This window comes from Folsomia candida, unplaced genomic scaffold (genome assembly GCF_002217175.1).
Source record: "Folsomia candida strain VU population unplaced genomic scaffold, ASM221717v1 Fcan01_Sc037, whole genome shotgun sequence".
NCBI lineage: Eukaryota > Metazoa > Arthropoda > Collembola > Entomobryomorpha > Isotomidae > Folsomia > Folsomia candida.
The window spans coordinates 612,957-629,367 of record NW_019091229.1 but is presented as its reverse complement, the minus strand read 5'-3'; the positions used below and the strand labels follow the sequence as shown (position 1 = coordinate 629,367).

The window sequence follows — 16,411 nt, the reverse complement described above, 5'->3', positions numbered from 1 at the left end:
TTCATTGATCCAAGAATTTGATTTGTTTCTGTATTTAGTAAATAAATATCAAAAAATAGTTGTAAATATGCTTTTATCTTCCCGGACACATTTTGCATCTGTCCACGCTTGTCCATTACGTATGGATTCCATCATAATTTCGTTTAAACTGAGCACTGTGAAAAATCCTGATACAAGTGGGTTAACTACATATTTATGTAAAGCTACATACATAATTATCGTGGTTTCATCAAAATCGGAGCGATACAGCTGGCGTCATTGTACGATCGGGGATGTTAGTGAACGAAAACGTGAACGAGCTTGTAATTTATGTATTTCATGCCTTCAAATTCTTGTTCAGGATGATTTCATTAGTCTGGACATGAAAATGTTGGACAAAAAAATAATTTATACAAAATTTCAAAAATTTGTAGAAATTGTATTATTGAAAAGTGAGAAGTTGTCGTAAAAACAACCTACGAGCAGAGGTGTCAACAAACAGAGGTGTCTATGTACAAGGTATGCATACACGAAATATGAGTACACTCCTGTGACTGTACTGTACTGAGAGTGCACTCGCAGTACACTCGAGTGTACTGCCAATAAATGCATGCCGGTAGAATGTGGCAAGTTTTCCAGCTTTGATTCACTCCAATTTTTTAAACTGGTAGGTACAAATTACAAATATTTATTATCAAGTTCTGTATTTAATAATTCATAAATACAATATGTGGAACTAATTTCTCTATAATTTTATAAAATCTGAATTTTACAAATTAAGGATCTCCTTCGACGTGAAACGTGTCCCTCTTGGACCTCGGTTGCCTATTTTTTACCACAGCTTCGCCAATACCATGCGTCCGCTGCAAATGAAGGGTCAACGCGGACTTGGTAACGAACCCCTTTCCACACTGACTGCAGGTGAAGGGCCGCTCCCCCGTGTGGGCTTGGAGGACGTGCGCCTTCAGAAGGTACGGGTACTGGAAGCCTTTTCCACACTGGGAGCATTTGCACGGAGTGGGGGTGACATAGCCGGGGGTGTGGATCCGCATAATGTGTGCACGTAATTTGGTCCCGGTTTTGAAGGCTCGTTCGCAGTGGGGGCAGGGGTATGGTCGCTGGTCAGAGTGGGACAAGAGGTGATTCCGAAGTTGTTGCCTTTGCGAGAATGCGGCGTCACATTGCTGAAAAAATGAAATAACGTTTCTTAACGTTTTTGCAACTAAAACTGAAATAATTCGAGGACAATTATTGCCAAACTTGCTAGCCTGTTGAAAATTCATTAAATATCTAGCTTGTAAAAATAGCTTTTAAAAATATATGTATCTATCTTACATCACATTTGTACGCCTTTATTCCTGTGTGCGTCCGCTTGTGTTCCCATAATCCCTTCGTTGAGGTGAAAGTTGCTCCACTGCAATTACATATTATTATTTTATTATTCCTCCGGAAAGTTTAACGGTAATGGCGATGCAAACCATGTTCAGCCCATTTATTTTGAGAGACCAAACTTGTACAAACAATATTTAGTTGGTGCGAGACTTGCACAGATGCAAAATTCAGAGGGCTGCAAGTTCGCGAAAACGTTCCATTTCAAAGAGGAATCAGACTTTTCTTGCATTTTGCATTTTCTAAATTTTGCGCAAGTTCCGCACTACAAGTTCCTGATTTTTCAGACTGAGATCCGTGGTCAAAATATAATCTGGGTTGAAAATAGTTTGTTAGTCAAATTAATAGTTACCACTCATCGCAAACCACCCGATCAGCACCATGCTCTCGAACTTGGTGAGTCTGGAGACTACTTGCATACAGAAAGTCTTCCCCACATGTCTCACACCGAGACCGGATCGATTCGTCATGCCCTCTCAGATGCTTCCTTAGGCTGAGGATGGTGTAGAAATTTTTTCCGCAAATTTCGCAAACATGTTCCTTCACCCGAGTGTGATCACGAGCGATGTGTTCGGAAAGGGTTTCCCGTCGGGTGAATGATTTCGAGCAGGAGGAACATTTAAATGGGCGAACAATAGAGTCAAGTTCCGACCTTGGGATCCGACCCGGTAACTTTTTGAATTGTACGATACCCTCGTCCTTGAATCGTTTCAGGTAGCGGAACACAGTGCTTCGTGGAACGCCTTGCTGCCGGAAAAATGTTACGGTCTTTTTGGAGTCTTGGTTGGCCTCGTTTTTGTAAAAGTCGATCACCCGTTCGGCCAGTTGGATACTTTGCGCCTTACTTTTTCGACCTTCGACTCCCTGTGGGTGGGCGACCTTTCGGTGGGCGTCTCTCCCCTTAGTCGTGCTAAATGCGGCGTGGCAATGCGGATCGGGACAAGGAATGCAGTGCTGTCGGGCGATGTGATTGGACAGGATGGACGAGGTGGTGAATGATCTGGGACAAGAGGGACATGTATGAGTTGGCTTGGTTTTCTGGTGTTCTTTCGATAAGTCGAGATCATCGAAAGGAAGGTAATCTTGTTGGGTGTCATCGTCGTTGAATGGGGATAATGAAGTGGAAGAAATCGGGCTGGATTTTGCAACTGGGGGGACGCTAATCCGCTCTAGCGACACGGTCAGCGTTTTATTAAAACCTTTCGGAGGAAGAACTGTCTTCTTAGGGCGAGTTGAGCGACGTACTGCTTCTTTTGACGTTTGGTTTTCGAAAATGGGAGGAGAGTCGTTTCCAATTTTTCGTTTAGTTCTAAAAATAAAAAACGGAAAAGTAAAGCAAGCAAAAAAGTTGATGTTGTAATTTAAATTTTTATATCAAATCTGATAAAATTGGCTTTAAAAAAATTCTAATTTCATACCGTTTTCGATTATTTTTTCCAGTGGATTTCGGGCGTCCCCCTCTCCTCTTTTGTGGGTGTGGACTGATGCAGAAGGCGAGTTCGTCATAGTCATCGTCACCTACGGGAACCATGTTCAGTTCGGAAACGGCGTAGGGGGAATTATGATCGTCAAAGCTTCCGTCATCCCCACCCAGAAACACATCTCCGTCATCCTGTTCGACTTTGATTTGCACTTCATCCAGAGCAAAATTTTCGTCTTGTTGGTCGTCATTATCTCCTAATCATGAATAAATCAAAATAAGTTTATGTTTAATAGTAAAATAAAATAATGGAGAGTAGAACATTAAAATTGCACTCAACCCATCATTTTAAGTATACTTCTCCTCAATTTGTGAGCCTTGTCCCCACCATCGTCCCCATTTTCCCCAGAAGAAGCTAGCATAATTTCGCGAATTTTAGTCATTTTTATCCCAATTTGTTCCTCCAGGGCGGACATTTGGTCACGGAATTGTTCCATCTCGCTTATCACGCGGCCACAAACGGGACAAAGTTCACAGGTCTCATCCTCATCAAATTGTGGAGTAACTTTCCTGCGAGTATGAGTTGACGATAAGAGCACTTCGCACAGGGTTGAGATTCGTATTTGTCTAGTTTCCTTATCATCCAATGACGGAATTATGTCCACGAATTGGAAACAGAGAAAGCACACTGGACTCGACATGATGATCTAGAATATCATTTTGCAGTTAATTATATTCTGGCATTGTCATTTAATTATTTCCTCAAAAAGTGAAAAGTACTGTTTCCTCAATTTTGAACTTTTTTGAAATTTTTTTACTCGCTTCAGGACTTTTATCACTACAAATACATAAGTATGCAGCACAAATATAGTTTGTGTTTGCACTAATAATTTACCAAATTGAAATAGAACAATTTAATAACCGGAAATAGAAAAATACTTATTTTTGCAAAAATCATGCCAAATGTTTTGTCAACACGTGGATTTAAATTCGTGCCAATCAGTCATTGGTCTTAAAATGAGACTCGAAAAACAAAGAGTTCTTCATGAAAAGCTACAAAATGCATAGTAAAAAATATACGATTACGCATACCGTTTTGATTTAAAATATTTAAAATATCTGCGTTATTGTTTAAATAAATTCATTTTTGTTCTACCATCCGTTTAAGTTCCTTAGCATTGCATAATTTACGTGCATCACTACGATTTTATTGTATTTTGATCATGCCCGTCTGCCTTTCATTAAAAATGATAAAATGTTATCTACGTTAATCCTCCCATTGATTATGGAGTTTCTGTGTATGATTTTAACCTTAGATATTACAACCCATAAATATTTATTGTCAGAATTCACTAATCCATACCTACATATGCATAAATGCATATCTTTATCAAGAAAATTTATTAAATAATCGCCTTGAATTAAATGACTCAGGTTTTATTGTAGTCATCTCTTAAAATAATAAAACGAATTAAAATGTCTGCAACAAGCAAGCATATGTAACTCTGACGTATGCACATATGTAAGTCGCGTTTATGCACTGCTCCACTCTTGGAAATTTTAGGTAATAATGTAATCACTGATATTTGACACTACCAGCATCGAACAACAAGGAGTATACTTGTCAGTTTAATTTTAATTTACAAAATTACCCAACACTTCCGAACCGTCATAATCCGGGTAGAAAGTTGTTACCAATACAATACCACTCCTTAGTAAAGAAACGAGGTGTGTGGCTTTGCTTGATTTTTTAGAGTGTTCGAGAATTCACAAAAGTTCCCAAAGCTCAAGCGGCTCGCTCCGCATTAATACGCGCTTCAATCTCATAAAATTTATAATCCATGGATCAGTCGCTACATACTTACCTGCCATAAAATCAAAATCCGATTCTCAGCATGCGTAAATATTGGTATAAATATGGGTGCAATAAGTTCGTGAAAATCATATGAATTATTTTGTTCAAGTAGAAAAGCAGAAATTAGTGGTAAAAATGTGGTGGCAACTTCAGCCCTTATTACTTTTGGGAGTCGTGTCCTTCTGTGCGACGGAAGGTATTCCGTAATCAATTCGTTTTACATAATTTCTGAGATATCTGATATGCATATTTACGTAAAAATCTTCTTCTGACACAATTCTAGATTTAGCCCTGGATTCCGTTGCCCAAGGGGGATCTATAAAGGCCCAGAATTATTTGGGGGCATGGGAAGGAAAAAGGTATTATCGCGCAGAAGATACACAGGTTATTTTAATATATACGTTTCTGCTGCCATACATACATATGTGATGTATGTATTTATGTATATGCAAAATCATTACCACGTCTTCAGTTAAAAATTTGTCACCGAAATGCAACACAAATTTTGGAGAAATTCATAAACAAATATGCCTACAACTTATATGTGCAAATTTTTAACCGGACACAGTTGTACATATGTACATATGCACGTACATATCAAGTTTGAATTTCTCGGAAATTTCCGGTTATCATTTTTCTGTGACATAACTTTACCATAAAAAAGTGCCCACCTACGGTAACGATTTTGTTACATACTTATTTTGAGTATGTATTGTTCATGTACATATTTACATAGGCCACGTGGTCAGAATCGTTGACTCGATGTAGTTCGCAAGGAATGGTTCTCGCTGATTTCGGTTCAACTTCAGAGGTGGCAGCCGTAGCAGGAATATTGGATAACTGTAAAAATTTGCATTATATGAAATATTTATGTCCTAAAAATAGGAACATAATTTGAACTATTTTATTTAGTTTGGTACTGGACGGCAGGAAAACTAATTCCCACCTTCAAATGGGAAACTACACAGGGTGCAGTTAACGTTCCCGTAATTGAGGATGACTCGCTTTGTGTTCTCATTAATAGCGCTGGGTTCCTGCATGACGCCCCATGTTCGGGACTCGCTTATACTTTGTGTCACACGTGATTAAGTACTTTCAAGCAAGGAATAAATCATCCTGGAGGAAAGTTTCGATCAACATTACCTATTCTTGCAGTTGTTTATTGTTTCAATTAAAATACAAAATATAATTTTGTTGTTGAATGTAATGACCAATTGTAAAATTACTCGAATAAAAGACTAATTTGTCAATGAATGAGCAGTCTAAGCGAACAACGGCCTCATAAATGTGTATTTATTTGTAGCAATATTTTTTGCAAATTTTTCGCCATTATGCGAAGATGTTTGTGGAGAATGGCAAACCCCATATAGGATTATAGTCTAGATTATAGGATCAAATAGGATTATAGTTTCTATGTACATAGTCTGTATTTGTTAAATATGTATAGCTTGCATTTCAACAATTCTGGGTAGATTTTCTTCATTTTTGTTGAAAAATTATCGGAATGAGTTGTATTTTCAGATTTCGACGTTTTTGAAGTTCCACAAATTTAACGGGTAAATAGTAAAGGTAACAAGGTCAGGGTGATTGCCTAAATGAAGCAATGGGCTGAGTACCACGTTGAAGGAGACGTTATTTCTCTATCTAATTTAACATCCAAAAACGGTCTATATTTATTACCCTGACAATTCTAAACAGTAGCAATTCAATCATGCAGGACACATGGTTGACATCACTTTCTCACTTCAGTTTATTCGACGACGTACATATGTAAATCCAGTGATTGAGAACCCTCTACTTTCACCAATTTTTCCAAAACACATTTCAGCCCCAAATTTTATGTAGCTCATGCATAAATAAGTTTACATATGTATGCATGAGCAGCAGGTCGCCTGTTCAATTTAATACTTGACATGACTAGATATTGATTTATAAAACTTCAAAACTAAACAATACCTCGACTTGTGAGGGTTTTCAGGCTGGAGGTCATCTTGCTTTGTTACCCTAATTTTCCCACAAATACAATTAGAATGAAAGATTAATTTTCCATTTAAAGCGGTATTTCTACCACCGAAATAAACATCATTAATTATGCACGTCCCTCGATTGGAAGAAATCCATACCTGTAGAATATTCCATTCGAGTTAATGCCTTTGTGTCAGCTTAGTTTTCATATTTGTACATCGTGATATTCCCATGATACGACGTTTTTGTTCCTCTTTTTCACGGGAATTGTAGAGATTTTATTTGATCATTCATGCATCATCCAACGCAAGACTTTTCTCACTTTCACTCCATATTCAATTCTATCTAACAATATTTTCAGTCACTTTCATACTTTCACTCTCACCGAGCGCACCTATCTCGATACAGTCGATGATAATTTTCAACTTCAGCGTAGAAGTATTAAGTAATAATTTTACTAATTTTTACTAATTTCAAAATTTTATAATAAGAAATACACGTAGATTCTTTGAGGATCTTTTCGCTGTTAGAAATCCGGTATAATAACGCAGATATTGCTTAGCATTAAAGTCGCTTGGTCTTAAAATTATACCGGACTGGACTGTACAAATTTGTTACCGATATAGTGAATATTTTTCTTTAATTCAAGGCGATTATTATAAGGTATTACTTTTTAACACCACTTGGTATTATTTTAATACCGGATTTCTACAGAGTGTGCAAAAAGGCGCCTTTTTGGGAAAAAATTCATGCCTTTTTGCCGTTTTGCCAGTTTCAATGCCGAATTGCCTTTTTGCGTGCCATTTTGCCCGTTTCATGCCTTTTTGCCTTTTTCCTTATGTTTCCATTGGGTATCGCCTGAACCACTTTACAAATTTTACTATGGACAAGAAAGTGTGACAACAGTGTAATTGGCTATAAATTTTGGTTTTTCTAAAACGTTACCAAATATACACTTCTACAGAACTAAACAACATTATTCAGTCATGATAATTAAAGGTATTTATAAATATTTATGCACCTCAAGATGTGCTTACATTTTTTAGTGGTGTCGACGATCATCCAAATCGGCTTAATAACCATAACTTATTATTCACGTGTCAACAAATCCTGTGAACTCTGAAACATTACAAGATTACAACTAGCAAATCATGGGATCGTATTATCACATTGCCCCAATTTTACCAAAAAGGCAAAACGGCATTTCGGGCAATCGGGCATGGTCAAAATTCACGTGCCTAATAGGCAAAAAGGCATTTTAGGCACGGCATGCCTTTTTGCCCTTGCACACTCTGGATTTCTACATAATAGTGTATCCAAATAAAATGACAGACATTTCTGAGGTCTTCTGAAAAGTTACAAAATTACTAAAACTCACAGTATATATTTAAATAGTTTTCAGAAATGGCGCCACGCCTTTACCCCGTCCACCAATACGCCGACCTGGATGACCTTCTCGCTTCGTCCTCCATCACCCAAAATGAATCCTCCCCTCCAGCCGGACCGCTTTGTCTGACCAATTTTCTCCTCACTTTCTCCGACGAGATTTTCTTCTTTATCTACTCCTTTCTCGGAGTCGCCATCCCGGTCGTGTACGTTCGATGTTGTCGAATGCATAATTGTAGTACTATCAAGCGATCGCGAAGTGGTCAATGGACAAGTAGAATGGTCTTGGCTGCTCTTGGTCTTCAGTACATCATCCAGTCGGTGGGATTCTGTCTATATCTTCTTTTTCGGGATAATTCCGATCCATCTGCAGCAGGGATGTAAGTTTTTTTGAAGAATTTAGCTCAGAGCGCGATAATGTCAATGGTGATGTACATAGAAATACTGTGGAGGTATTTTTGAGGGTCACCTTATTTGCATAAATCTCATTCATGTTCATTTTAAGAGAGTTGAATAAGCTCTAAATATTTCTCTCGATAATGCGGTAAAAGTATGCAAATGAGTTGACTGTAGTGACCTCATTTGCATACTTATTTTCCAGCTATAGCCGAAAATAATTCACGGTACTCACTGTATGTACATACATACAAACAGTTCCATTGTGGTGCTTATTAATAATTGTGCACCAAAAATTTGAACTATTTAACTGAGATTTCAGGGCGAATTTTAATTTATTTATTTTTTAATTTTAATAACTAAAATTGGTCCGATCGAAATCTGAGCTTGGCTGTTGACACTTCGTGTTGTAAAAACTTACTTTAATTTTGGCTGCATTATCTGTATTTCAGGTCAGAGGACAGGAATAGTATGGAGGATGTTGATCGCATTTAAAAGGTGCTGGGCTTTTGAGGAAAAAGCGATTCAATTAAATTTTCACCGTGTGAAATATTCAGGCTAAAAAATTGACACATTGTAGGTTTAGTGGATTTAATAGATACGTTCATATAGCATACTTTACAATTAGTTTATACCACGCAAGTATGTAAATAAGTAAAAGTATCTCAAGCTTTATGAAATTGACGAGATTTGTGAGAAATTTTACAGGAAAGCTGTGTTCGTAAATTTCAAGTCTTCAATCATAATGTCCTCATCATCCTGAGATAAATGATATATCACATGACAAGGTTTCATTGAAATCGAAAAGTCGCCGAGAACCACACCCACTGGGGGTGGGGCGTGTGACCCCTTGAACACTGCTCAGAGTGTCCGGGGGGTCGAGGTATTTTTTAGACATGCGACTAAGTTTTTGTGATTTCAAATTCCGCTACATGCATTACTTATATTTTATGTATTTTTTTAACTTGTGACCTTGATTTCGAGGGGGTGTGGTCGAATTTCAAAAATCTGGGAATATATATTTCGACGATAGATCTGGGCTTTCCAAAACAGTCGCAATTTTGAAAATCGGCAACCAATTGGCAAAGTAGTCCTAGTTTGAATTTTCAATGTTGTTAAGCATTACAAGATCGGCCAATAAGCCTCTCAGCAAGATATAATCTAAAATGTGCTTAATTAAAATGCCTCTACCATAATCTTCCTTGACGATTTTACAGAAAATTTGTACTCAGGAATTTTGCATTTTTATATTTTTCACCATTGATTCGCCAACTAAAGATGTACTTATGCATTGCATATGAAAAGTTGTAAAAATACGTAAAGTAGCGCGGTGTATACTGGACAACAATGATTAGGGAAGTAAGGAATTCATCAACATGTAATTTTAGGTTGTATATTTACTTGTGTTTTTATGCACTTTCACCTTAAATAAGTCGGTGCATATCGACACCTAACCAACCTAAGGATCTGACCGACACTAGTAATTTATGCCGTTCACTTTCTCTTGTCGCATTGCATTTATCTATTTATGATTAAGCACCTTCCGTGTTTAAGTCTTTTAATCAGGGTTAAATAAACAGAACCTGCATTCAATGTCGGTGCATAGGTCAGCAATTGTAAACAATTTGTATACATTGTTACGTAATTTCTGCACATTATGAACTTAAAGGATAAAAAGTAAATATGCATGCATATAAAAATTGCAAATTTTAATATTTCTTTTTTTTACAAAATATGTATTTCAAATCAGTTTATGCTTCTCGTCGTGATTTCAATTTAATTACATTTTCTATTAAACTTCTTTTACCAATTTTAAAGAAACCAACCCGGAATTAATAAATACACATCTTTTTTTATTATTTTGCCACGTTTGAGTTATTTAGAAAATACATCAAATCAAGCTCGTTACCCGACAAAATTTCAAAAAATTTCAAAATTTCAAAATTTCGTTACCCGACAAAATTTCTACCCGCGAACCGCCCTCCTTCCCGCCTTGCCATGTTTGCTCATTTTCTTTCCGGATTTCTTTCCCTTCAGATTCCTCCCCGACTTTTTGCTCTTCTTTCCGCTCTTTCCGGACTTCTTGCCCCCCTTGCGCCCCTTTCGCTTACTACTACGTCCCTTCAGCAGCCTGACGTTGATCGACCTTCCGCTCGCCGCTCCGGTGGCGGTGGCTTCGGCGTCTTTCACAACTTCGGCGGCAGCCTCTGGGGCAGCGGCGGTCAACTAAAAGTTTTAAAAAAATAATTAGTGCCACTTCCGCTCGGGGAAAATGAGACTTTGATTTGACGGAAGACGGTCAGTTTGGCGAAACACTTTCGCCATAAAATAATTCCATTTGGCGTAAAAAATTACCCATTTTATAGTACTTTTTTTGGCGAAATCAATGTCCAATTTGGCGAAACATGCGGGTTTTTCGCGAAGATCTCACGGGTTTTCCGTTTTCGCCAAGTGTGATATTAATTTTGCCATTATGGCTTTTTAAGATATTTTTTACTACATTGGCAAAAATTTATTTTCGCCAAACTGACCGGGAATCGACTTGACGACTTACCTGTTTCTGAGCATCGGCCGGAGCAGCGTCCACAATCTCTTTGACGACCTCCTTTGGCGCTTCGGAGATAACGGTGGCAACCGCTTCTGGATCAGCACTGGCGACCGCGTCGGCCAGAGCGTCGGGATGCGTTTCGGACGCAATATCTGCCACGATTTGGGCGGGAGCTTCCGCAACGACCTGCGCAACGACAGCGGGATCAGCGGCGGCGATCACTTCAGAAGCTGGAGCAGAGGCGGACGTACCACCCGATTCGGTAAGAGCCTGTTGCAAAGCGGGTGACGCCGTGTCGACGAGTTCCGCTGCATATGCGTATAAATTTTCAAACTTGCCCCAAAAAAACATTTTTACCGCTTTTTACCTTGAAGATGCTCCGGTGCCTCGGCCACAACGTCGGCCTGATTAGCTACACGGGTAACGAGAGAAGTAATACACTTATCAATGGGGTAAGATAAGATAAGCCTATTTATCCCTACCTGCCGGCGCAGATGAAATGACCTCGGCCACAGCGGCCTTACTAGCTTCGGCAACCGCTGCTTGCACGCTTTCCGATGGGGCGGCGGCCACCACGTCGCTCACGACCTGTCATTTTTAAATTTTAAAATTCCCGCACATTCTTACTTTACCCTTTCCCTACCGCGGCGGGGGCTTCATTCACTAACTCCTTGACGAGGTGATCTGGCGCCTCGGCAATGGCATCAGCGGCGGCGGCGGCATCGCCCGCATACGCGAAACCGCACCCACAGACCAGCACGATAACTAATACGGCGGGAGACTGCATCTTTTTTAGGTGGGTGTGCTTATCTTGACGAGTTGAGCCAGACTGGGTTACAAATTGCGAAGATGGCAGGATTTTATGTACTAGCTGCCTACCTTTGTGCTTGTTATGATTTCCTGGTTTTTGAACAGAACCCTGCATTTCCTACGCTGCCTAAGCAACGGCATTCTTCTAAATGAGGGTACGCAGGTAGATGCATCGGGGTCAGGGGGAAGTCACCTGAAGTTTGAACCTGGTTAGATAAGAAAGTATGTATGTAAGAACTGACCCGGGGCATTTTCCCCTTTCATTGTTGAGGAATTTATGTATTTATGTAAGACATGAGGGACCGTGCATAAAGTGTGAGACAATTTTAGGCATAATCCTACTAGTAGTCACAGATTAGTCAATACATATGTATGTATTGATACTATAATTATTATGCAAAGGAAATGGAGACGTGGACGTGTCCACTAATTAAATATAAGAAATGATTTGTGTAGGGTCCTTTATACACATATACTTAAATACTTAAGCAAAAGAGAAAACGACCAGATGCACGTACGCATTACTGTTAAGCACGCCAAGCGGCGCAGTGTCTGCATATTTTGCGATTAATAAAAATAATTTGAAGCCTCCTTGACTAAATAAATATACTTATGTACATATTTAATTATTGTGATCATTGTTTTTACTAAATAAATAAAAAATAACCGTTCCATCCACAATTTTATGACTAAGAAACGTCACATGTACAATTTATTTACACTTTCCTTTGTTAAAACAAGTATAACAAAGTCGTGATATTTTTTATCGTGATACATATGTATATGTACACGGCACACGTTTGAATCTTCATAATATATACAATATCTACATTAAATCTTCTAAATTAAATTTTTATGAAAATCGTTCATTTTTTCTGCAATTAAGATTATATTGAAATTTTCTCCTCGCTCTAAGAGGGACCGGATGGATATAAGATAGTGAAAGTTGCAAGCTGCATATTTTTGCATTGACCCACTTTCATTTGTATAAGAATTCTAATAAACAGGTAGCAGATTACTGGGCAGTTCATGCCAAGTTACAAAAATTATCGTGATGCCTATCATAAATTTCCCCATTGTCGCCAGCAACCTCCTTCACATATCCCCCTTAATTAAAAAACTTAAATTGATGACACACCCACTGCATGACCCTGTTTCATTATTGATTATTAAAATGCAAACCCGGATCCAAAATCCACCTGTCGCATCTTTTCGTGCACAAACACACACACATGCACACACGTCGGGAGGGATGACAATTCCCTCGTCGGGGGAAAACAAGTAAGCTTAGCGGCTGCTTTCACCAACTTTCTCCATGACAGGACAGCATGATCATCATGATTCTTGGATGTAGTTGTTCTTGTTTAAATAAAGCTTCAGCTCGCTATCTTCGCCGTGCAAACAAAATAATCTCCATTTTTGATCCGGGCAAAATCCACCCGAAAATCTGTTTCCCTGCATCGTGGTCCAATTTGAAAGTGAAAGTTTCACGAAAAAATTAAGCTTGTAAGTCTGATTTCTAATTTTGTCCATATACATATTCATGCATATGTACATATGCAAAGTGGCTTAAATCATAAAACGCGGAATTTGCATAACTAAACACTTTTACCAAATTATTTTTGAAATTAATTCAAAATAAAAATACACCGCGCACCAAAAATCTAGTATACAGACATTAATTTCTTGGTCGGTATTGAACTTGCTACCAATACCCTTTGGTTGGTAGAGTCATACATATATAAATACCGCTTGGTATTATTTTAATACTAGATTTCTAAAAGTGCTCAAATTTGATTAACGTAACATTAATTAGATTTATGTATAGCCTGAGCTTCTTTCTTAAAGTTTATAAATGTTGCAAAAAAACAATTGTTTCAATTTAAGAGGAATTTTGTTATGCATTTTCAGGTCGGCTTTTTCACCTGGAGCAATATTAGTTTAAACATGTCAAAATTCACAGAATATGATGAGGACTTTACCTTTGAAAATATTTCATCCTCCTCGTCCGACCCAAATTTTGGGATGCAAAAGCTCTTTTCACAATCACACAACGCCCCCTCCATCTTTTTATCCTCGACGTACAAGTATGAATTCATTTTCGTGATAGTTTCCCTCCTCGCAGTCATAATTCCCGTTCTGGTCACACGGGTGGTCATGCAGGGGAAGCGGGTTCGATGGAATTGGAACAAGCGGTGGTCCAACAGAATGGTTCTGGTCGTTCTTGTATTGCACGTGCTCCTGCAGTTGAGCGGATTCGGATTTTATCTCTATTTTCGAGATAACTGCATCCAAATTGAGTCCAAATTGTGAGTAAAATCTTTAAATGTTAATATTCAATTCAAAGTCTCATTCGACTTGTGTACGTCTAAATACACTGTTAGAAATCTGGTATAATCAGGCAGGTGTTGATTTCTCGGTGTTAAAGTTATTACCCCTTGGTGTTTAAAATTACACAGGTCCGTAAAAAATTTCTTACAGAAGCGGTAAAACTTTAGTACCGAGCTATTACTACACGAGCTATTACAAAAAATTCCCACTTTAATAATCAACATTTTTTAGAAACAGTCAAAACTAGGGTTGCACCGAGTACTCGGCCACACCGAGTACCAGTGAGTTTTTTAAAATTCCAGTGGAACTAGTATGTTCAATTAATGTAGATTTTTTACTTAAAAATAACTTAGATACTATTTATTTGAGTTACCTTTAAGTAAAATATCTACCTTAATTGAACATATAAGTTCCACTGGAATTTTAAAAAACTCACTGGTCGGGCCGAGTACTCGGCCGTACCGAGTATACTCGGCACGGCCGAGTACTCGGTGAAACTCTCGGTGAAACTTAAATAACAAAAATTAACATGCATGGGAGTTTAAGGAGCACTATATAGGTATTATCAACATGGGTACATGATGATGACCGTAAAAGTAGTAAATTAAAAGGTCATAATACCGAGTTCGGTTGGTGCCGAAACCTGAAAACTCGGCCAAGTACTCGGCCGAGTACTCGGTGCAACCCTAGTCAAAACATACCCAAGAAAAATGCGATCTTTGTGCGTATTTTGACTTTTTCCTGAAAAATTTTGAGCGTGAAAGTTGAGAATTTTTTACAGATTATATATGTAAAAATGATCTATTCATTGAAACCTTCACGAATAGCGGTCCACCTCTGCATAGCAACTCAACTAGCGTTGTGATATGATAATTGTAAATAAAAATTGATATATTTTTTCTATTTCAGCACTATCGAATTTATCGTTAATAAGAGCGACTTGTACAGTCAATACGTTACCTAAACAATACTTATGGATGGACTGAAATTCCACCGATGTCATCCCAGTTAATTATGCCGTGGTACTTAACCAGAAATATTTATATACGTTCGATTATCATAATTTATTCTTTATATGTCAAACCTACTTATACAAGATGTACATATGTATTTATTATACGTGCTTGTAACAAGTTTTTATCGATTATCGAGTTTAACTATGATTACACATCATTTTATACATTTTGTATTTCTAAAAGTTTGTGATGCTTTATGTTCTTTAATTACAGAATATCGACGCGACTGATATTGTGATATTTTTACTTGATTTTTTTAGACAAAACTTTAGATAATTTCCGCCATGTTTTTTTCAATTTTAATAAATTTTATTTTTTAATTCTTAAATATATATATAATAGTAGATATATAAATATATCGTGAATGCATTGTTCACCTATCAAAACGATAACCTTCACCAGATCCTCACAATCCGATATTTATAAAATATGCAAATATAAAACGTAACATTCTGCAGAAACTCAAGTGTAAATACGTATGTATTTATAATTACTGAAATTTAGCCAAATTTGTGTATCACGTAGATAGGTATTTACCAAACATGCTTACTGAGACGTATTATGGGAATTTTTATATTTATTTCTTCGAAATAAATATAAAAATTTGCAAGTAGAGTTCCGGGTACAACCGTCAATTTACCATAGCTATTTTTGAATTATATACAACCACCCCCCTTTTAAAAATTGAGAAAAGAAACTGAGAAAAATGAGAAATCCAATGTACACTCGGGACAGCAAGAATTAGACCCCAACTTGCATTTGCAATTCTAATTTCCCCATGAATACGGACATTTTGATGCATCAAGACTTTCAAAATTCGAAAATTGGCGGTTTTTCGACCTACATATAAATCGTTAAAAAAGTGACCTTAGCGGTCATTTTGCGGCTGACAACCTGATGCCAGATTTTTCTCCTTCAGAAGTGCTACATTTTCAGCTTTTGTGGTCCGCTGCAAAATGACCGCTACCATGACTTTTTTGGGGTCAAAGTTTCTGAGGGAGGGGCTTATAAAGCAAGAGCCATAACAAACTCTTGCCACTAATCACAGAATATAGATTCTACCAGAAGAATCGATCTTATGTATTCGAGTGACGCTTATGGAAGAACGGGGAGAGCCAACCAAATAACTCGGTGTACATTTGGCCCACCTGGGGGATGGCACCTCCGCATCATCATCATCACCACATCTCCTGGCATCAACAAATGATGATGAAAGCACATAGGTGGCGGTGGCACCCCCATTTGTGCACCAGAACACATCATTCTGATCTGCGTCTCCACAAATTTGATGCTCTACGAGGGTGTGTTCTGGTGCA

General features: G+C 37.9%; 2 protein-coding genes across 3 annotated transcripts; one reads left to right on the top strand and one right to left on the bottom strand.

Annotated features, from left to right (window-relative positions):
• Positions 1-664: 664 nt before the first annotated feature.
• On the bottom strand, positions 665-3,759 carry LOC110861006 (zinc finger protein 254). Its single transcript, XM_022110118.2, has 5 exons — positions 3,129-3,759; positions 2,787-3,045; positions 1,721-2,677; positions 1,315-1,393; positions 665-1,163 (listed from the first exon to the last, which is right to left on the bottom strand). The coding sequence occupies exons 1-5, from the start codon at positions 3,487-3,489 to the stop codon at positions 756-758; spliced, it is 2,064 nt and encodes a 687-aa protein (XP_021965810.2). The 5' UTR covers positions 3,490-3,759; the 3' UTR covers positions 665-755.
• Positions 3,760-4,553: 794 nt separating this feature from the next.
• On the top strand, positions 4,554-5,914 carry LOC110861084. Of its 2 annotated transcripts, none has more exons than XM_035860847.1 (4): positions 4,554-4,839; positions 4,927-5,002; positions 5,412-5,485; positions 5,556-5,914. In XM_035860847.1, exons 1-4 carry the CDS (start codon positions 4,734-4,736, stop codon positions 5,726-5,728), a joined length of 429 nt encoding a protein of 142 aa, XP_035716740.1. In that variant the 5' UTR covers positions 4,554-4,733; the 3' UTR covers positions 5,729-5,914. The 2 variants fall into 2 exon arrangements, with proteins under 2 accessions (XP_035716740.1, XP_021965888.1); XM_022110196.2 differs by having other exon boundaries at positions 4,696-4,839; positions 4,927-5,027; positions 5,380-5,485.
• Positions 5,915-16,411: the final 10,497 nt, after the last annotated feature.